General features: G+C 35.6%; 1 protein-coding gene across 2 annotated transcripts in view; it reads right to left on the bottom strand.

The window, feature by feature from the left end:
• Positions 1–24,014, bottom strand: part of TTC27 (tetratricopeptide repeat domain 27) — a 113,151-nt gene that overhangs the window by 74,191 nt on the left and 14,946 nt on the right. For both annotated transcript variants that reach the window (XM_068676467.1, XM_068676468.1), the window contains exons 4-9: positions 23,580–23,720; positions 20,697–20,799; positions 20,028–20,192; positions 15,715–15,851; positions 13,874–13,986; positions 6,954–7,020 (exon numbers count right to left, since the gene is read on the bottom strand). In XM_068676467.1, the coding sequence (XP_068532568.1) occupies positions 6,954–7,020; positions 13,874–13,986; positions 15,715–15,851; positions 20,028–20,192; positions 20,697–20,799; positions 23,580–23,720 (726 nt within the window). The remainder of the gene's footprint in view (positions 1–6,953; positions 7,021–13,873; positions 13,987–15,714; positions 15,852–20,027; positions 20,193–20,696; positions 20,800–23,579; positions 23,721–24,014) is intronic.

Below are 24,014 nucleotides of genomic sequence, written 5' to 3'. Positions count from 1 at the left end.
GAAGAGTACACAACATCACTTCAAAAAGAAAAGTGACTACTAGTAGCGATAATCTATGAATTGAACTGCTCATCAGCATATTGTCAAAACGCAAACATTAAGCACTGCACTGGATAGTGAGAAGGTCTCATTCCCGTCAGATGATATATCAAGCAGCCTTTTCTTGAATAAGGGGTTTAATTTAATCTTCTTGATGCTATGAACTCCAAAACTTTTTTGTTGAAGTAAATGATAATAATTATAGCTGGTGAAGGACACGAGAGGGGGAAGGGAAGCCTGCAACATGTCAACCAGCTGTCAGAGAGGCTGCTAGAAAAAAATAAGTGAGCTGCTGATAGATAAAGATGAAGGAGGAGGGGGAGAAGAAAGGCTGCTGTGGGAAAAAATGTTACTAACTGTCATCAAATTTGCCTGCTTAACATCGCAAGCCCTTAGACAAGAGAATCATCTATTAATATTAAAACTTGATTTTCACGTTCTCTTACCACTGTGGTTTCAGTGAGACCACTAAGATCTATTGAGTAATTGTGTACAGAAAAAGAGCAGACTATTCTTAAAAAGAAGGGCAATCCCAAATTTCTTCCCACTCACAACGAACTGGGAATCATCTCCTGTAAGAGATGATGCAAGCAGAGCTGCGGATTCCATGGACTCAGGGAAGAATGCAGGCCACAGAGGAGAACAAAGTTGAAAGAGATGGAAGTGTCAGTTATGTTGAAATCTGATATTTTGTAAAATAAAACAACTTCAAACAGACTGTTACTTAATCCCAGTTTTGGAATGGAATGCAAGCTTCCCCCCTGCCCTGCAACACATGTATTGCAGCATCCAGTTAATGTACCCTAAAACATCTAAACACACACACACAACGGAACAGCAGCAAAAATAACTGGTAACACTAGGTTAATTTCCTATTCACGATACGTTGTAAACCTAAGTACAAGACACTTGGTGACTCAGCATCCAATAAATCTAGTTGAGCCTTTGCACATGATGCTTCTGTGGAAAGAGGAAGCTTCCCTTTTGCTATGCTCCATCTGATTTTCCTCTAATGCGTGATGGACCAGAAAACATACATGCATTAAATTACCAGCAGTGTTTGGATGCTGACATTCCTGGAAAAGGATTCAGGCTTTTCAGTAAGAGTGCTTAGAAAAAAAAAAAAAAAAAAAAAAAGGAAGAAAGAAAGGACAAAATAGCTTTTAATTCATTAACCTAAAGAAAAATAAGTCTTACTAGTGCTATTAGCAGGGCTTTTCGGAGAGAAAGTCTTTGCAGCATAATAATCTTGTAACCAGCAGAGGCTATTCAGAACGGGCAGCACTGCTTAGAAAAGAAGTGAAAGAAACTTTTTATAAAGCCACAAAAGTTACAGCAGTAGAGACGCATGGTAATCTTAATGAGCTTTTCAATACTCTTGCTGGTTATAAAACAAAGAAAACTGCAGCCATTTTCTCAGCAGAGAAAAATGCACTGCTTTTATTTAAGCTATATAAACAACTGCTCTTTAGAAACCAAATTGGCATGTTAGTTTTACAGAGATTTTAATAGGAAGACTTAACATTAAAAATATCATGTGCTGTGATTTGATTGCTCCCTAGTTCCACATTAATACCACAAGCGCAATACAAAAGATGACAGAAACAAAGCATTCCCATTTTCACCCTCCCTCTCTTCCTCAAACCCCTTCTTAGTGAAGGGCAGAAGTAATTCATATACATACACACACACTCAATGAAATGCACACTATGATTCTTTGCTGTGATTTTCAAACGCACTATACACAACCATCAGTTTCTACTACACTCAAATGCCCACCTTGAAAAAAAAATCTGTACAACTGTTCTCAAATTTCCCCGGCAAAAAAGGAAGTCTTTTATGGAATTAGTAATTCAACACACTGGAAAAACAAAGGAAGTGATGTATTCCTTCCTATCTGCTCCATCTTTGGAATACATAGTATTCCTTGGATTTTGACAGTCTCCTCCACATTCTCTAGGTCATTAATCAGACCTTGCTATTCTTCATGGCATTATCAGAACAACTTTAGAATGATCAGGTATTTTTGTTAGAAGAAGGTGAAATATTTATGTACTGTGAACAGAATAAAAGCTGTTATTCTTAAAGAGGAAAAAAAAATAGTGTAAGAAAGATATCCTCACCTGCAAAAAATGCTGATAGACAGAAGAGCTGTCAGAACTTCCTTTGCCCAGGTTTTCATCACGTAAGAAAGAAACCAACTGCTCTCCTCTCCATCAATGACAGAAATCAAGAGGATAATAAACCAACACAGCTAAGTTTGCCATGATACCTTTTCTTTCGCTTCTCATCTTGTAGAAAGAATAAAAATAAGGGGCTAAGATGTGAGAATCACAATGCAAGAGGCTTCTGGTCCCCAGCCTTTCATTGCTTTTCCTCCTCTGTCTCCCACAGTTTAATACTGCTGCTACCACTCCAAGTCGTATGATCATAACCCACTAAGAGAAAAAAAACACACAACATTCTCCTACACTAGGCTAGGTGCACACCACATTTACCACACATCTCATCTCCCCTGGACAAAGTAAAGGCCAGGACAGATGGCAGGGGTAATGTTAAGGACCAGCTGTAGCTCCTTAATCCTGGATATTCTGCTGGAGGAGTACTGTATCAGATGATGAAACACTAAATTGACTCTCTAGTATGTAAACTGTAAGCTATGGTATAAGCTTTCTAGAAGGCTGTAAGAACTTCTATTGCAGAGTATAATCTTAAATATTAGGTGTTGTTTTTAAACTTTTTTTTTTTTTTTTGCTTTTGAAAGAAGAAAATGCAATGCCAGCTAGTAGTTACTCCTTCCCAGAACCTGGGGTTCTGGGAGTAAACTAAGCTACAAAACCTACATGTGAAAACAATACTGAGTTAGTTTTTGGATTCCTTGCATCAGACACTTCCTATTTCCTATATAGAGCGCTCTGGAGAAAAAGGTTTATTATGAGAAAACCACCAGTAATTCTAACAGAGAAGCACTGGGTTTCAATATTGGGTTACTGTTTCTTTTTTCCTCTCCTGAAAATGGCTTTATAATGCAATATTCAGTAAGCTAAATCAGAAAGTTTGCCAAATATAATATGCATAACTATGCCTCTGAATCAATTTGTGTGTTATCTGATCTCTAAACATAATCTCAGCTTTCTTGGGAGCCCAAGTGCTTTTTCTTAATAGAGCACAAACCATTATAACTGTTGCCATAAATTCTTATGCATGAGAATAATAATTTCCTCTAAAAACAAACATTTATTTTTGTTTATTTTTATGTATATGAGATAAATTTCTTCTGGAAAGATAAATCAACAATTTATATATAAGCAGAAGAAAATATTTCTGATTTCAGATACAGGTTAACAGCTTAAAAGCTGATATATTATGCTGATGACTGGTGAAAATATTTGACTGGAACACCTCAAGCACTGAAGTCCAAATTATTTATCTGAGAGGAACTAGCCCAGCCAGTGAGCTTACATATAGAAGTAAACAGGATTTTGTGCACCTCCATGCCCTGCTGCAGAAGTTAGCAATTCTAAGAGTAATTCTTAGTTAGAAATGTTAGTATTTTTATGACAATGGCAACTACTCCCAAGTCACTTCACTGAACAAATAGCAATATCATCCTTTTGTACTTGACTGCAATAACCAAACAGTTTAATAGCGCTGTTTTTAAGATTACATGCTATGTGGTTTAAAATACATATATAGCTTAAGGACCTAGTCATTTTCAACTTGTATAGATATAAATGGGAGTTCAGAATGCCTGCTTGCCAAACTACACTTAGTATGAGGCAGGACCATATCATCTACTGGAATTCGCTTATATCATCCTTTCCCTCTCATACTACCTGGACCTTAAATCTCTCTGCTAGAAAGAACCTGCAGGTCACATGCATTTGTTTTGCAGTATCCAAAGGAAGAGGGTCTCTTGATGATCCACTGAACTGTGACAAGTGCCTTAAAATTTCTCAAGAATGCTAGGATATCTTGAAATGCCCTCCTTTCTTCAGGAAAGATAAATTTCAGCAGATATCAGATGAATGCATGACAACCATCTAACCAGCCTGCAGATTTAGGAATCCACATGTAGGCTGAGAAGATGCCTGCTCACACACGCACACACACACATAGTAGTTTAAATGATGCTAAAGAAATTACCGTGAGCAGCACTGATATAGGGCTCATTGTCTGTATCACTAGGTAGTACTAAAGCTTAGAAAAATACTTTAAGTACAAGCAATAAATTTTGCAGTGCCACTTCCATATTCAGCTGGCAGAGACTCTAAGAATCAAGGTCATGCTAACATTCATATACAACATTCCCACTGCCAGGGCACAGCAATCTGTTTGCTTGCCTCAATGGCTCGGATGGAGCTAAGACACAGAATAGCTCAGATTTCATCATGAAATTCTACTGCCCACAATTCCTGGCTGAAGTGTAAATGCTACAGTTCTTTCTTTATTAAAAAGAACTTATAAAGGCTCGTATCTGATTTCTGTTTTCAGTGTCAAGGAAAGATTTGGCATTGTAGTGTTAAAATTTGCACTTCTTATTTGTCTTTTGGGAGCACAAATCCAGATCAAACGTGAGAGTAACAGTAAGATTGAATTGTGTCACTACAGACAATTAAATAGGAAACTTTAATTACAGTTTAAAAGAACATTAATCCAATATTGAAACGTATTATTTACTCTAAATGTTAGGTTACCAGCTATATCTTTAAGTCACTGCTGTACACTAAACTCTGCACTATTAAAGAGATCTATATTCCTGTTCATTAATTACTATAGAACCTTCTGGATGTTTTTCTTTTTTTCTTTATTTTTTTTCTGCCTGCTCAGAGTACAAAGTGATAAAAAAGCCTAACCATATCTCTCAGTTATACATCTCTGGAGATCTACTCCCCAACTGCAGGAAGTATTTAAGGAGCAAGTTCATCATCTCTCGTGATTTTTGAGTAATCCGCCACTAGATGGCAGAAAAATGCAGTTTAATTTTCTTATTTTGGCAAATTCTCCCAACAAATCTCTTATATCTCAGGTATCAGGTAATATGGTGCCTCAAGCAATGTCAAATACAAGATCTGAGTAAAGCTGATTACCCTTCTTACCTTGTATATGTGCTACCATGACTTTTCCCCTCTGCTGTAAAACCTAAAGAGCGTTTAAATGTTTGCAAATCCAAGTGTTAAAACAAGTAAACCTCACTATAAATTTCATTATTCTGGAACACGTAACATTATGAGAATAGGAGCAATCTCATTAAAGATGTTCTGTTACCACAATACCACTCCACTTACTATTAAAAGGATAAAATATGTGAAGAAGTTAATTCAAGATTCGGATATGTCAGGACCACTTTTCCATCCAAGAATTAGTGGGTGGACTAAGAGGTAGTAGGAAGACCGAAGCAGGGAGTATATAAAAACCCTAGGGAGTTTGACAGGAAATAAAATGTGAGAAGTAACATTCCGAGTTTTCACAGATGGCCCTCAATTAAAAACATATTATTTAAACACAAACTGGCCGGGTTTGTTAGAACAAAATTATAACACACATCTGGAAAATGCATACATCTGACTAACCTTATTTTTGAAAAAAATATACCTTAAGTTTCACAATTTTTTCAAAAATTTGCAATATTAGGTTAACCTGTTTTCTTCGTTCCTACTACCTGTTCTACATGGGCTTAATTTTCCTGCTCTCTATTCTTACCTTTCTAAAAAAACAAAACAGAACTGTATTGCAAAACCAAAACATTTCAGCAAGTATGAGGATATAGTCAGAAAGCACTATAGTCATTGCAGAAAAAATAAAGAGATTACACATAACAAATTGTTTTACAGTGATTGACTCAGTTTCCCCATTCAGATCTTATGTGTACTGCAGTATCATGGGGTCCTAAACAAGCATGATTTTAAAACCGACCTACTTCACATTCATTCTAATAAAAACATTAGGATTTTCCAGGCAGAACTTCATTTTTGACCAGAAAAACATTACCATGGTTAACCCTCCTGTCTGTAATCCTTTCACATATGTGCAAGCGATACAATTTTATCTAACTTGAAATCTGCAGGATTTTTGTTGAGATCCTATCCGCAAATTCTAACAAGAATTTACTCTTCCAGATAGCACTGCTATGAAAAATGAGTATAAGGCTGCAAGCTTGTGAAGGAGAGTAAAACACTCTGTACTGCGCCGAAGCTGAAGCCTAACGCTGCAAAGCAAGTACAAATGACAGCGTAATCACTTTCCTTTTTCTCTTCTTCCCTCAAGTAATCTAGTGTTGAAAAACAAAAACAAAAACAAACAAACAAAAAAAACAGAAGGCACTGAGGCTGGGGCAAGCTGTATTTTGTCTTGGTTAAAAAAATACTTTGAAGAAATAGGGAAGTTAGAATTTTGAAGGCTGCTTTGGAAGCTACAGATTTGTTCTGCAGCAAGAAGACGAATTATCCACTGGGCTGGGAAGAAACATGTCTATGTGGAACACCTGATACTTAAACTGAACAGATCTGATAGAAGAAAATTGCAGTTTCTTTTGAAGTCCCCTTACAAAACACTGTTAAAAGAAGAGCACTTTGAACACCAGTGCCATAGAAGAGCTTGTTGTAAAGATGTATGCTTTAACATTACAGTCGTTCATACAGTTAATAAAAACTTAATCAAGAATGTTTAGTACGTGCTTTCAGGTGAGATTAAGTTTTAGATGTCAAGCTTATCCCACATGAGGATGATTCAAAATGGGATAAAGCTTCAACTTAGTTTATTAAAATCAGAAAAAAAAATAATGAAACAACTGAACATTAAAACAATTTGTTTTACAGTTTCAAGATTAATGTGATGGGCAAATTACTGCTTGGTACTTTACTAAATATTAAAATTGAAATGTTTAGTAAAAACAGTCCAGATAGGTTACTTACTGAAGTAAAAGCCAGAAGTTCCTCTTCAGTTAACTTGTGTATTGGATTGTTCTTTTGGAAGTCTATACTGTAAAGAAAAAAAAAGTATATAAAATAATGCTTGTTTAGTTTTCAGTATACAACTATGTAGAATAAATTTCTCAAATTTGCAGAAATCTAAAGGATGTTCTGGAAGAATGCTACAATTACAAATGGTATTGCATACGTGCAGAAAGTGGCCAAGGCCTAGGAGAAGTCACAGAAAAAGAGAACCTTTTCATGGGACAAACATTTCATAGTGTCTTTCCCATTCTAACCTGAAATGTCTTATTGCATTCGTGCTTATGGGGTTAAATTTTATGCATCCTAAACAGTTTTAAATCCATTCCCTCTTTTTACAGAGATCTGTTTTCAGTTAAAATTCTATGACTAATTGAACACAGATTCTGCAAAGCAAAAACACATTAATGCTGAAAAAGTGCTGGAGGGTAATCTCAAACACCCTCTTTCTAGTCACTCAAGCAATATTAACCACAGGAGTCCATCTCTCAACTAAGTGACGTTACCACTAACTTGTGGTGCACAAAGGGGTAAAAACCAGAAGAATACAGAGATGAGATATAAAGTTACTTTGTTTGTAGTTGAACATTACTGTCTAGATGAAAAATAAATGGGGTTTGCAACTCTATATGGGTGGATGGTCTCCTTAGACAGCATTCCTCCAACACTTAAAAATGTACCATAAGAGATACACGTACCTGCAACTGGCAGAAACATCAGCCAGGTTACAATTTGAGTTCCTTGTGAAAGTAACAGATATCAAGCGATAATAAATCTTAAATCATACTACAGAACAAGGATTATCACAAAACATATATAATAGCTACGTATGTATGCTTAAAATCATCACTGTTCCTTAAACTCTACAACAGGCTTGATTTCATAAGAAAGAATTGCAAAAAGTTTGTTAATTGTGATGATGGGTCACAGATAGAAATTACGTTCCTTTTACATATTTTACTTTGGAGAAAACATTTCACCTGATCCTAACTTCACTCTCACTATAGTGTTAGTTTTTATACGTATTATATAGTTACCATTACTGTCTAATGAGTTTACCAGGTGTTCAAACTTGAGTATACTTCGAAAGACTATACATAAACTGCAAAAAGGCCAGAGTGCCTGATGTGTTTTGTTTTTTCTCCTAAAAAAAAGAATAAATGAGGAAGTATTAAGCCATAATAAAATAATTCTAAGAGAAAGAGCGAAGCTCTCAAGATAGGAAAATAATTGATGCCATTCAAGCACTCGTCTCTTTACCTTTACATGCCCATGGAAACAAAAATAATCATTTGTGTAGCACAGAGCCAAGACTGCTTCCTGATGGCATAGGTTTCTTGCACATTCCACCTCCATTAAGTGGAAGACCAAGGAAAATATATAAGAAAAGAAAGTTCTCTCTAGATCGCTGCTTCAGCATTTCTGAAACAGCCATTCTTTAGGAACCACTAATATTCATCAGACTAGAGCAGCCTAGGAATGAGTACAGATGCAACATTCAGGAAATTAAGGGATGTGACTGAAATAAATTCCACTCCAACAAAGTAAATGGCATTTGTTCAAAGGACTGCAGCCAAATACAGGTATGCTGAGACACAGCAAAAGCATAATTACACTCCCCTCTGAGATTCAATTTCCTATTTCTATTAGAAGATAAAATCCTTGTTCCCCTCTTCCTTTGCAGCTTGAGATCTATTGTTCAGATGTGCTTTTCTTGATGTTTTCTTCTAAATTCCTCTAAATTTCAACTGGGAGACAAAACAAGCCTACCAAAGTAAACAGAACCACACACCCCATTTTCTAATTTCTTTTTTTTTTTTTTTTTTTTAAATGAGCTACCAAGGACCTAAATGGCACATGGGAGCTACTCTCCCATTTTATTAAAATAGTGACATTTAAAATCGTTATATAAGGTATATAATAGAGAATCTAGAAGGATACCAGGCTTACTATAACTACTCACTGCAACGTGAGCCAAAAGAATAGGTTGCTCAAACCCAAACTGAAATTATCTAACTGTAGTCGTTTAAGGTTGAAGGTTTTTCTTTTTTTTTTTTACCCTTTTTCTAAGTAATAGCAATAACCCTCTGATCAATCAGCTAAACAGTTATCCAGTAACAACACAGGCACCTAATAAAGCATATTGGGTGGGTTAGGAGGTGAGAGAGAATGGGCATTACTCGTAAGGATTTTTTTGAGAAAGATTTGCTCATCTTTCCATCTGTAGAGGAGAAAATGACCAGAGTAGTTGAAAAACAACAGTTTATACAGCAGAAGGAAGCCTGAGAGATCTTCCAACTCATCTTCCTGCTCTGCATACCTATGTATGCATACCAACTTCAGACCTCCCACGACGGAGGTTCCACTCCCTCTTCACGTACCTTCTGCTGATGTGTCATAACATCTGGCAGCTTCAGCAAACTGAGTGTGGCCTCACAGAAATCGTGCTTTTGGTAGAACAGCGATGAGAAAGGGCTTAGAATAGCAGACCTTGTCAACCCCCTGTACGTTAGCTATTACAGTAACACATTTTTCCCCTTCTCCCACATAAGATAGATATGTTATTGATTTTTATTTTGAATATTTTAGACAACACTGCTAGGGAACAAATCTGTCACATACCATTTTTCCTTTCCTTCAGAATTTTCTTTATGGAAATAGCAAAGTAATACAGAATTGTTCTGCTTTAGTTACTTCTGTCCTTGTATAAACTCAGCTGCTAGCAGAAATAATCAGCTTAACTTAGAACACAAGGTAGTCAACTAAAATCACTAACCATTAGTCACTAATATAAACATGACTTCAGGTGAAAATTAGCAGCAAGTTTCCCTCTCAATGGCAAAAAAGGAAAAAGAAAAGGTTAAAAAAACAGCTGCAAGAAAACTTCAAATGTAACAAGAGCACTGCAGCAGCTAGGCAACCAGAATGTTAAATGACATGACTGCAGCTTTTGAATCACATGGGTAAGCCAAGGTACAGCTACATTTCGACAAAATTGGAACTTCTTTTTCTATAGCCTAAAAATACATTGATTCAAGAAGAAAGGATTAATCCTCTCCCTGTTCTAGGACAGATTTCAGATTTTTGTCACAGCTCTAAGCATATAGATGCAGACCTTCCAGCTCAAAACTAGTGATAAAAGAGGTCTCTAATTTCCATTTCTGCCACATCCATGTACAATGTTTTAAGATACAAAAGTACAATAAAGCAAACCTTGAAAGACACAGGAGAAAAATGAAATTGTTCTAATGATTTACCATACCAAATCAAATTTAAAGCTGTATTTTAAATCTTAATGTGTATCTAGAGTAGAAATGTAGCTTTGAGCATTTATAACAACTCTGACAGCTCCTGTCAATGTAATTTCCAAATATTTCACTTGTATACTACCTGTATTTGTTTTGATTTCAAGGACAGGTTAAGTAGTTCACTCCAGACAACTTCTGGATCTGAAATCAGAGTGGGATTTAGGATCTGCTGGCTGTAGGATCTGTGATCAGGTATCTCTTCATAACAATACGAAGAGAAGTCACTAATGACCACAAATGGTCAGCCATATCAATAGATAACATCACCAGTGGAATCTTGCATAAGCTCTGTGCTGTCATGTGTATTATAATATTCATAAACAAATTGGAACAGGAGAATGTATGAGGTGAGAAAACTCACAAATGATATGACATTTTTTGATGAAGGAAAGATGTGAATAGGCTGTGAGGAGCTGCAAAAAGATCTTACAGGATGGAGCAAAAAGGTAGTAAAATAAAAATGCCAAGTGATGCACAGTGGGAAAACCAGTCCTAGCATCACATAAACTGATAGGCTCTGATAATTTCTGTTCAGCACCTCTTTAGCATTGCAGCTGCGTGTAAACATTAGTCCAGTACCAGACAGCAGTTAAAAAGGCAAATAGAAAATGTAAGGAATGAAGAAAGGAATAGAGAATTCAGTATGATATATTACATGAAGTACACTATCAATAACAAACCCACATAAAATATGGTGTAAAGCCTTTGTCCACCCAAGAATAGTATGTTCTATTTTGGAGCTTTCATTTCAGAAGCAGTAATTCAGTACTGGAAAAGGTTCAGGAACAGACATCAAGAACAATCGTTATTTCATGACAGCAAATTATGATGTTTTAAGTCTTATAGACAAAAACATAACTTCCGCAAAATGACTGACTGATTAGGCTAGGATTAGCACCAAGGAGGTACATCGCATAGGTTCTCAAACCTGTTAGCAAAACAGAGGGTGGCTAGGGACTGACAGATCATAGAATCATAGAATATCCTGAGTTGGAAGGGACCCTTAAGGATCATCAAGTCCAACTCTTGACATCATGGTCTCTCCCAAGAAGAGGTAAGTCGGTAAAAGAAGTTATTGAGAAACAAAACTGGAAGGGTTGTCGGGTTTATTTTTTTGAGCAGTTGACATGAAATATGTAGACAGAGGCCTTTGCCAAAGGATGTTTCAGATGTAAAAAAATTTGCAGGGACTCAAAGTAAGATTATGAGCATTTAAGAGATCCACTGAGGGCTGCTATGCAAACAAGCCAGATTAGGCTCACAAAATCACCATTTAGAGGCAACAACACTTACCCACCCTTAAGCATCTTCTTAAAGCCACTCTTGAAGACAGTACTGAGTTAGATGGATAGTGACAACTGCTGAGTTTTGGCTTGTTTATGTTTCCTGATGCATTACCTCTTTGCAAGTACACAGACAATGCAAATTCAGATTTCTTCAGTATCTACTTAAACTATAGTTAATTAGTGTGAGACAGGTGAAGAACAGATAGGTCAAGAATTTACACATGTATTTTTATGATTATTTGCTGTATTTCTATGCAGTTTCCCCAGCTGTGTTAACTTTGTTAATGAAAAAGATCCAAACCCAACAAATTTATCACTTTACAGGCATTTTCAAAGTTTTACAAAAGATTCTCAATTGACTTTTTAATCTGAGTATTCCGAAGAGCAAGACAGGAAGTTCATTTCCCAAGCGAAATCTCTTCACACAGCTGTGTGTACTGGTGCACAGCAATATACTTTGTGGCAATGATTTTAAACAGCCATAAAATAACCATGGTGAGATCATTATACTGTCTGGCACCTGTAATAGGTTTATTCAAAAATAAAAAATAAAAAATAAAAATTTGCACTTAGATGATACGTCTGTGAAGATGGGTCAGACTGCCAAAAACAATATAACAGAAAAGCCTTTGCCACCAATAAATGCTGTCCAAGATTTTATTTTACATCTTTTACTTTCATAGAACAATGTGTGTAAGCCCCGGCCTTCCACAGTTACTTTTACATAATCTCTTCCAACTCAACAACTTGGAAGAGTGAAAGCTCTCTTATCAAAACAGATAAAAGCAGTTGTTTACCTGCTCTTGCCTTGCACTTCTGATACAACCTACAAAGCATGATCTCACTATAAAGTGCAAGGAAGACTGGAATCTGATATATCATGAAGTACACGATCCATCTTACCTAACTTTAGCCGTATAGGATTCAGGCCTTTAATCTCTGTTGTTTATGCTTCCTTCAGATTCACTGCACAAATACAGATAAATGTAGGAATAAATGTGTTCTAACATTTCCGGAGCATGGCTGGCTATCAAATCTAGACCCTATCTATGACTGAAATAGCTTCAGACATTTAATATTATCCCAACCACTGAATACCACTCAGTGGCAATTACCATATATACAGAAAAGCAACACTGAAAAAAAACTGGAGGCTGTTCTTCTTTCTTAAACAAGGTTTTTGCTTTGAGTCCTACCTAAATTACGTGCCACTTGGCTTAAAACATACACACACAACCAGCAGTCAAGATAGTTTCTAGCTACTATTTACAGCATGATAGGGGTGATTACAAAGTAACATGCTGTGGTCAAGAAATCTACTGTGCTGCCAGCCAGGGTCAAATTCTACCCTTTAACAAGAAGACCAATACAGAATAAAATTTTCATTCTGGAGGGTGGAAGGATACTCTGGTCTGAATAAAAGATAATACTGTGTTAGAAAATGAGGTGTACATGAAAATGTCTTGCATGAAGTGGAGGACAAGAGACAGGGATCAGAGTTAAAGGCTATAAAAGATGGGGATCAAGGATATTTATCATCCCACTGTTCACTCCTCTCCTTTGTCCCTGAATTGCATCTAGATGTGGCCTTGAAAAGAAAGCAAGTTCAAGTCTTTGGAAATTAAGAAAATATAAAGTCATGCTACATGCTCTACTCGTGGATTTCCGACTAGTGGGTAGGCTGAAACCAGAGACATGCAACTTCACATTTAACTTAAACTATAGCAAGTGTCAAACCAAGCAAGTGTCTGGGCCTTCAAAAAAGCTGTAGTCAGAAATGGGCGTACAAAAGGAAACAACTTTCTCTCTACTAATGACTCACTTCACTTTACACAAGAAGGGGAGAAATAGCCTGAAGTATTCCCACTGCAATGAATAGAGGGGAAGAGTTTTCCTTGAAAGATACAGATGATTGTCCTAAGAAGCTGACCAATGCAGACTGACATATATTTTGAAAATTTGCCAAAGTATGATCGCAATATGTCTAATTGTCACTTGACATTTAAAAGATGATTAAACTGAGACACAATGAAAAAGATGCTTTCTCAAGGATAAAAAAAAAAATGATACAGCCATTAATGAAACATTTCTGAAAATCTGTTCTGGACATTAATGTTCACCTTGAGGAAACTGAAATTTTAATTCAAGTATAATGTGATATTTTTTTTTTAAGCCAGATCACATAAGTAAGGAAAAGAAACTCCCATCAACCACTACTTTATTATTTCCTTACTGCAAGAATAGTATGAGTTTTGTTTGTTTTTTATGAAATTAAGTAGTAACATACCAAATTCCAAGGATTACAGCCAGCTCTTCTGCACACAAATCAGGTATCTGGTACTGATCAGCGTCTGCTAATTTTATCTCATTAAGCACTGTGTCATCGTTTAAATCACAGTTCTGTTGGAGGAAAAACATACATTTTAAACTAGACACAGTTTCAAAGAAATTTATGCCTTCGCAATGTGAAAAAATATCGTTTGAAAAAGGTAATGCAAACATCAGAAAATGATAAGATTACAACTAATCAAATGCTTTTGGCGTTGGGGCTTTTTTCTTTCCTTTTTTTTTTGTTTTGTTTTGTTTTTTAAGCACACCATTTTGTATCAAAAGTCCTTATGTATCACTTCAAGCCTGAGGTTTTCCTTTCTAAGGAATACTGTCAGTTTAACCAAGTGCGCACTGGTGGATCATTTAATGATTCTGGAGAAAGTTGACCTGTGAGCAAAGCTTAGAATTTACAAACTTCAATGCAATGCACATAGTTTTCTTTTTAGTACAATCTGAGATATTGTATCTGCTCAGCACCAGAGGAAAATAGGTAGCTCTTGGCCCACCATCAACCCAGCTAACAGTCTAATAACTGGTCACATTGCTATAATGGTTTTATTTTTAATGGAGTACAATTACTGACTATTTAATTGCAAAATAACTTGTTCAGTCATCTTCCTGAACAAATAACAAGGGAAGAAATTTAGAACTAAGCACTCCATGAATGGAGATGAAAATCAGAAATTTTGACCAGCCTCAGCTTGGCCTTTACACAAACTCACAGCTTTTATAAATCTCTTCAGAAGTTTTCCTCTCATCCTATTTTCATAGAAAGAGAATATTTTACTTTATCTGCAAATGGTAGATGTTACATAGCCACACTGAAAATGGGAATCAAATTTCCCTATAACTACTTTTCTACAAGATCACAGGCCTTCTAGCTTTCCACATGCATCATTTGTGAAGATTCTCAACAACTCTCAAGACTTATCCTCCATACAACTTTCATGAGTAGTCTTCTAAAGTCTACAAGATGCATCGACAATCGGGCCTAAACTTGGACAATCAACACTGTTGCCAGTAGCTTTTGGCAAATGGAAAACAGCATTAACTCCAATTTTGCCTAAAAGAGCTTCAAGATACACCCAGAGATGACAAATTTGAGACCAGACCTTGCAAAAGAAAAACTAGAATCCATTGTTAAAAAACAAAAAAAAACATTTAGTTGACAAATGACATTAAGAAGTTGTATTTTAATACTTAGTTATCAATAAAGCCACGATAGAAAACGGAAAAAAAAAAATGGATTTAGCAGTCTACTTCACCAAGTCTGGTTTAATACCTGTGACAGGACACCCACTCAAGGTTAATAACATGTTTGAACTTGAAATACCTCTGTTTTTCCTCAAAGAAGGACATGGTTCTACCAATACCGTGTTTTTGAATTTCTCATGTACAAAACACACAAATAAAAGGTATTTATTTATTTTTTAAATAGTAGACTGTGATAACAGAAAGACTAACTTCTTAATAGTCTGAGTAGCTTACGATGGAGTTGTTTAACTGTTACTCAGATCTGCATAAAATTCAACTCCCTCCTTAAAGATTACAAGATTAGATAATAGAAACACTAAAATCATTCCTAGTGCCACATTTCTATTTTTCAGAATTAGTAGACATAGTAGATTAGAGTTTGGAAGCGGAAAGTTATTGTTGACTTCTTTTGCTTAAGTGTCATCTAGGTACCACACACTTTCTGCATGCAAACACCAAAGAAAAGCTTAAAAGTATTTCAATTAATTAAAAATCCCAAGTAGATTTTAAGAAATTAAAAAACATCTTCTCTCAAATACATACCATTGTTAAGTTTTCTAGAGGAGTAGGTGCTGGACTTAGTTCACTATGAGGAAGGAGGAATTCATCTGTTCTTTGGACATCCACTATCAGCTGTGCTACATATTTTTCCTGAAATCGTGTTCTCTTCCCCAAAGCACCTACAGCAAAGTAACACAAGTTTATATTAGTGACCACTAAAAAAACGTAATCCCATTGTATATTAGAAACTTGCTCACAAAAAAATGCAAAATAAAAAGAAAAACACTGAGTTAACCTGCAAATCAGTGGTGTTTAACTGATCTGCCTACAATGAACTAGGTGTATTCTCATTGCTTACTACAATGTACAAAGAAAAACATATTAAAAATATATAAACACAACTAGATAGGTCTTGCAAAGCCCATCTTAGGTAAGTTTCCCATAACCCACAATATTGCCTCTTGAAAACTCATAACAGCCAAATTTCCTCAGTTCCTTACAGCAAAATACGAGCAATATACTGCAAACGATTTGTCAATTTCCCCACTGACAACATGGAAATGTTTAGGTAAATAAAAATCTCCTAATGTCTTATAAAGCAACAAAATTTCCAAATGAAAACAGTTCAGTGTCTCTTTGCTTCTGTGGATTGGTAGGAGGTTTGGAAAATATAATCACTATGGATGGTACTTTCCAAAGCCCATTCACTTTTTACCTAGGGCTACATCGCTTGTTAAGGACATGAGTTCGATGCCCAAACCAAATGTGGGGTGACAGAACAAAAATTGTGAGGAAATACAAATTTTGAAATTTTCTTCAGTTTTGCATCTTTTCCTTTACATTTTATTGCACTACCTAGATAGTTTACAAATAAGTTCTTCTCAAGAAAACACCTTTGCTTGCTGTTACTGAAGTTCATATAACTTGTTTTAATGGATATGTTTTTAAAATTATAGTTTACAGACACATTTGAAATATTCAAAATATTTATATTATATTATATTCAATTATATATTATATTATATTATATTCAAAATATTTCAAATGTACTATGTGAAAGTCATCTTAACATTTGTTCCTTCAGTTCTTTATGAGATACTCAGACAACTTTTAATAAGTTTTAGGATAGCAACTGACACCAAATTGAAAAGAAACAATTCTCTGTACTTCTATTAGCAACCCCATTCCACACTGCAATCAGGGAAGTCAGAACAATTTCAGAAGAGTAACTTAAAAATAACAAGAGACCTATCCACTCCCAAAATAGAGATGAAAACTACCAAATTTGGAGGTTTGCTTTTTTACTATAATACAATGCTCAGATAATGTGAAATGTGAAATCAAATACAAGGAAAAGGAGATATGAATACTGATCCACTGTTCTTTTTGCAGAGCCAACTGATACAAGAAGTTTTTAATTTAATTTTTGTTTTGAAAACGTGCAGTACATTAGAACTTGGACATAAAGATGATTGACTGCTCCTGTGTTCAGTGGGCAAATGCCAAGGGATGAGGCCACTGTCAGTAAGAATCGTCTGGCACATATGCTGTAAGAGCACTCGCTCCTTTTTCTTCCAGGAGGTGGAAGGAGATGGAAGGAGAGGAGCATTAGGGAAATGAGTAATTAAACTGATTACTCCTTTTCTGCCAGTCACCCCTTTTAATAGGAAAGTCCCATGTTAAGAGTTTATGAAGGAATGAAAATGGTTCTAAAAATAGCAGCTTACAATCACATTGGGGGGGGGGCTCAGGGCAGGAAGAGAGACCAGGCAATGATTCATACTAATTTTACACAGTACCACTCAATTCTCAATTTTAATAATGCTTGTAAGCCATTATGCCGTAATTCACTTCCTATTACGCTTTATTGCTTAAACAGATTAAAAGAAGCACTCACAAAGCTATGTTTGTTACTGATAAATTTTAAATTTTACTCACTACCAAGTACAAGCTGTGATGCCTTCACACTCTGAGATAGCTCCTCACCTTTTTTTTTTTTTTAAGCAAATAATTCCTTTGTATTACAGGGAACACACGCATTTTCCAGATTAAAATGATTATTACGTATTTAAGTTGGGGGAAAATTTTGCTTGCTTTATACCACTAGACAGAATCACAAAGAAATAGGGATTCTACACATCAGAGATTTTACTTTCTGTCCTCTATTAAGAGTTCCCAGGGATGCATTACTGGGCATGAAAACAGTAAATGGGTAATATGTGGATTTCAGGATTTAGTATTATTAATTCTTCATATCTGATAATTTTAAATTTACTTGGATTACCACCCCTCATTTTAGTAAATTTATAAGCAAGGCAGACTACAGTCTTTTAATGACAAATGTTTTGTAGTTATTGGTGATTGTGACTGGCTGTGAGGGATATAAGGATACTCTTCAACAAATGATGAATACAGGAAAGACCTTGATTACTGGGGCCAAAAAAATACGCAAGCCACAAACAACTATGATTTATTCACACATTTCAAAAAAAAAAACTTGGGAAAAATACTGGTTCTAAGTTCTTTAGAAGAGCAGCATAAGTTCCCATGCTGTAATAAAATCTTCAGTCAGTAAGGATTACAATCCCAGAAGAATGAAAAACTCTCAAAACCTTTTCCTAAAATGGAAATTCCTTCCCAAAGCCCTAAAAACATCTTTGATAGAGGCTGAATTTTTACAGCAAAGCAAAGTCATTTTTGATATTGTAACATTCCTTCCATTTACTCAAAATATGCATGTCAAATGAATTTGTCTTGAATGCCAACAATTCCCACATGTTCAGTTCATTTCATCTGCCTTCAGGTTCAACATCCTTCATAACTATTCTCATACATTTATGGAGATAAGGCACAGAACTTTTAGGAGTTTCACAGCAACATTCTAAGACTATCAGTGTAATGTCTCTCTAGGACTAGAGTAACCTCTTGGTATAGTCATCAAAAATGCAAGTAATTCCATAGCACCCAGTCACCCCCCAAATCAGCCACCACCTCCCCCTCCAAAGCCCAGCTTTTCCCTAGGTTAGATTTATGGAGGTAATTGGCTTTTAGATGAATAATCTCTTTTAAAGAAAAGCACATACTCCTCAAGCAACTTGAGGAATATCAGCTGCATAGCCATCTGGCACTTCGATTTTACCTGTTCTTAGTTTATTAAATTTTTATAGCCTGAACATCATCACAGGCACTGATCTTTTTAATAAAAGCAATAAAAATTGGGTTAATTTTACACAAAACCGCCTTATATTATCAAGCTTGCAGCAAACGTCACACATACGGTATGTCACATAAAGGACTAATTTCCATATTTAAATTAATTATATTTCAATCGATCACACCTTTTTTCCTGTGTTTTAGACAGATACCATCAAATATAATCAATTCAATCACAGTTATGCAAAGTATTACACCACAAGATTTTCTTCACAGATTTTTCAGTTAATCTTTAAAACCTTGGAGTAAATGAGCATGGAGTTCTACAACAATTCCAACTTATTTTTAATTAAAATATTAAATTGGTTAAGGACATAAGCAGGAGTAGGTTTAGCTCCAATTTAAATACAAAGGAACAGCTTGCTTTTTTACATACAGTGGTGTAATTGATAAGGGGGCTGCAAGTTTCACTTCCTTGATCCTTTCTACTTTTTTTTCCATTTCTTCCCAGACAAAACCTAAAGCTCCCACACAAGTTAACTGTGCATTTTGTGTCGTTCTGTTTACTCAGCTGAGCCAGATAGGCCAAATCTTTCTACATCTATACATGGAATTTTAAACAAAGTTATAAGCGCAGCAATCTGATCTTCAGGACTCCAAAGAATAAACTCTGAAAGGATAATTTTAAGATCTCTATACTGATTGAATCCTTGATATTTCTATTTTCTTTTCTATTTATTTTCTGTGGCGACAACAGCTCCAAAAGTGACTTTTAAATGCAACTGACATGGAACAGACCTAGACTAGCGGCATGAAAGGTTAAAGACTGCATCATATAAACATGCAGACTTCTTTATAAGTGTATAGCAAACCCAACCCCGAAGATGTATTCGCTACCACACCAACTAATTTTAGGAGTCCCATAACAGAGACAACTAGATCTAGAATTTGATAGACTGATGAAATACAACATGGAAGGATTGTAATACTACAGCTGCTCAGACACTCATATTAAGGATGACATTGTAACTGGATGGTACGTTTCTCTTCCTTCTTCCAAGCTATGCTAATTCTTAAGACAAACCCGTAAGAAGTCAAGAATTTCCAAAATATATTTCTTTATTTGGACACATTAAAAAAAGAAAAAACAAGGTAGTTTGGTCCAACCAATCAAGTTTCACAGACTGTACAAGCAAACTTACCTGTCAGATTAATCTGCAGTTTTGTTATGTCTTTGGCTGTATTGAAGCATTGTTTAGCTTTTTTGTACTCATAGTAATACAAAAATGTATAGGCACACTCAAGATTGAACTGAACTGCTAAGTGACAGCCTTCACCACCTGTGAAGAAAGCTTCTGCTTCTGCCACTGCAAACCAAGAAAAAGAAAAGATATCAGGATACAGTCTGGGAGAATTTTTAAGTTATATTTAAAATACCAGCAGAGGAAGTCTGTTATGCTTAAAGCAAACCTCCACACATTTATAAACACTCAAGTGGATAAAAGATATGTCCATTAAAAAAAGCTGAAAAAAGTTTTACATCTCAGAACCGTTATTAGAGTAAGAAAAAGCAAAAGTTTAATATTCTTTTATACTTTACAGTAAAGCTAAGTCGGAATATTGCTCTTGAAGTAAATATCCAACTCAAATCTTGAATCTGCATAGGAACTCAATAGAAAACCTTTGCCTGCAATCACATTCTCATCTTCATCCTACATTCTCAAGAACAGCACATGCCATAGAAATCCATGTCACTTTTAAGTCAATTCTTGTCCTTCTCCACTCTCAACAGTTACACAAAAACTCCCATCCCACAAAGATATTTGAAAATTGATGCTGTGGGCCAGCAAAGCACATAATTAGAAACATACTTTGTTTTATACAGGTCTGGGCAACAGTAAATAGCTCAGGTGATCTCTCCTCTAACAACTGCTGATGAATATTCACACATCTTAGTGTCCACCAAGGTAATGTCTGAAAGAAAATACAGATAGTTCAAGTGAACAACAAATACAGATTTTTTTTTTCTTTTCATGAAAGAGTGGCTTTAAAATATAGACTTACTAATCTACTAGATGGTCATTTCTGGAAAAAAACAAAACCTACTAAAATAGCTGGTTTATGTAAAAAGTGGGCAGTGACCTAGCATAAAGATGAAGATATTCAAGCAGCTCTACAATGCTCTAACAGTTTGATGGGCTTTGTTTCTGTTAATTTCTCTGCCTGTTCTCTGAACCCAGCAAATGTTTATGACCACAATCTGGTAAGAAGCTTTGTGACCAGGCGATAAAAGAAATACCTGTGTGTACTTATTTTGGACCAGCCACTTGCTACTTTGTTTTCATAACTCCGAATTCTTGTAACAGAAAAAGACAATAAATAAATAAAAAGCTGTTCCCTACTTTTCTTCTTTCATGTCATATTCATGATTTTAATAAACAGCCATGATTTCACTCTTCAGTAATCTTTCCAGTCTGAAGACTCCTAGACTACTTAGTCACTTTTCATGTGGAAGCCATCCAGCACAGTATCTCTGGCCATCCGGTGTTGCCCTTGCATGCAAGTTTTCCTGTTCAATCAAATCTTTTCATATGTCTTTGTGTTAGGGTAGAAAGGAGACTGAGACAGAAGTGCTCATGAGAACGCCTTACAATCACAATTAAAATTATTAATGTTTGTATGCGGAATCTGAGAAAGACAAATACTTCAGTGATCTAAGCAATCATTCTACAGCAGCGCTGGACCACAGCTTAGGAGATAACTCATTTTAGAAAGCTGTGTACACAAAACATAAGCTCCCCAGCATATCTCATCCCTGTCTATTTGCAACAGATGGCAATGCATGGAAAAGCTCAAGTATAATTTTGAGAATAGACTGTTATTCTTAAAATAATCTTCTGCGAACGTAGGGCATACCTCTACGTAGGCTCTAATGATTACTAGCTATTCTGCTACTGTTAGCACTCCAATCATTTTTGTCAAAACAGATGTAAAAGTGCTGTTCAAAGGCACCTATCTTCTGAACTTTTTATAGAAGTATGCTTACATCCATCAGACCTAAAGGCTGAACAGATTTCAAGTAAAATAATCTAAACCCATCACATGTAGTTGACTGTAATGTCCCTAGAAAGGAACCATCAAAAAGAATAATAGTATATATTTCAAAATGCAATGAAAGATGATTTCTGATATCAAGCCGAATAGAATAAAAGCACACAATCAACAGACTTTGCGAAAAAGGTCAAATCCCAGTATTTCATCACTTACTTTGAAACCTAAAGGCAATTTAAGTAAGTTTCAAATGACTTCAGTTTAGATTTATATAATGAAGTACTTATTTCCCATGCAACAGAGTACCCAGCTCAATGATACAATTTCCTGAGGCCTGATGCCTGCCACTCAAAAATCTTAGAATCACAGAATGCATTTATAAAGTTCCAGGTAAGCCACCTGAGCTCTGCATAATATTTAATTAACAATGCTATTTTTTGGAATCCAAGTTAAAAATACTTTTTGATTACTGTCAAACATTTAATATGCTATAGACTAACACTTTTTAAATGTAACAGGCCTTTATTAACGCTTTAGATAATAGATTTCAGGGTGTATAATCCTACTCTAAATTAATTTGCACTAAACTTAAAAAAAAAAGTTTTTAAGAAACTTTCCTTTGAATTCGGAGGAAAGGAGAAAGAATTAATTAAGCTTCAGTTGTTACACTGGCCTGCTGATAAAAGTATTTTTTTTTTTTTTATCAGTTACTGCCATTAGATTACCATCCAAACTTGATGTAGCCACAAGCAATTGAACCTCCACTGGTAGAAGGAAGTCCCCAATTATGTCAGTCTGGGGGCAGGCAGCAAGGGAATTCTCTATACCAGGTACATTTTCTCCCTCCCTGACTGACCCAATTGTTGAAATTCAACAGCATTCATCTGTGAATAACAGGGAAAACGATGGAAGAGCTTGGCTTCCAGAAATGCAGTACAGCCAACATCTCCCACACAGTTTAATTCATCACAAAGACACAGCTGGGAATGGATGTTGTCAGCCAAGCATAAAAAGGGACCATGTGGCATTTTGATCTCCAGCCAAATTCTGTTCAACTGGAATGCAATAGAGAAGATGCTGCTGTTAGAAGTTACCCAGTTCCAAAGAGTCCTGCTACTAAACTACAAAGGAAGTAATGTCAAAAACCCTCTCAAGAAGAGACTCATATCTCCCTGATTTTAATGTACAAACACAACAGGGAATTAAGGCAATCTCCACATGGATGCCTGCAGGAGAGGTTGAAGACAATAAAAAAAAAGCAAAAGAGGACTTTCTTGGCATCTAGAATTCATATGGTAGCAGTTAATGAGATCCCAAAGCTTGTCAAAAAAGGCCACAGTGAGTGTACGATGCGTTATTTTATAGGGCATTTAACGTGTCAGTCCTGCCCCCCTCCCTCCTTCAAAAATGCTACAAAGTATGTGCCTTTTTAAAAGCTGCTTTCTATTCATTTTTCTAATTTTTACAGAGTATGAAGGGATCTTCTCTTCTGGAGAAGACAGTGAGAAAATAGTTTAAGAAAATGATACTTGTGTTTAACTGTAATCACTTTGTCTGAATTGTTTCTTAAAAGAAAGAACCTCAGAACTGCAGAAAAAGAAATCGAAGAAGCTATATTGACTTAATAAGGTATAAAAAAAAAGAACAAGAGAACCAATTAATGAGCATCTGGCAGTCATAATCATTGGTCACGTGCTTCTTACCTGAAGAGATGCAAGTTTGTGTCTTGAATTCACAAGGATTATCCTAGCTATAAGCAGCAAGATAGGATGAGAAGTCAAGGTATAGACTGATTCAGCATCTAGAACCAGTATCTTCAAAATTGCTGCATGCAGCATTTTGGGCTGAAAGAACAAGAAAAGTGAGAATGTTCAGGAAACATTAAAAAGTTTATGAACAAAATCACAGAATTAGGAAAAACAGCTATTCATATATGTAAGGAAAAAAAAGTCTGCTCAAAACAAAACAAAAAAAACATATCAATATGTCTTTGAATCCCAACTGTTCACCAAGTCATGGTAAATTCTGCCTTGCCTCTTGCTTGCCAGATACGTCTTCTCAATGTGGTCTGATATATTTAGATATTTAGATTTAGATTTCTTCTCACTGGAAATGTTCATGTCCAGTTAACGTTACCA

This window comes from Anas acuta, chromosome 3 (assembly GCF_963932015.1).
Source record: "Anas acuta chromosome 3, bAnaAcu1.1, whole genome shotgun sequence".
NCBI classification, from domain to species: Eukaryota; Metazoa; Chordata; class Aves; order Anseriformes; family Anatidae; genus Anas; species Anas acuta.
The sequence above is the reverse complement of the archived record's forward strand: the minus strand, read 5'-3'. Positions and strand labels throughout refer to the sequence as shown.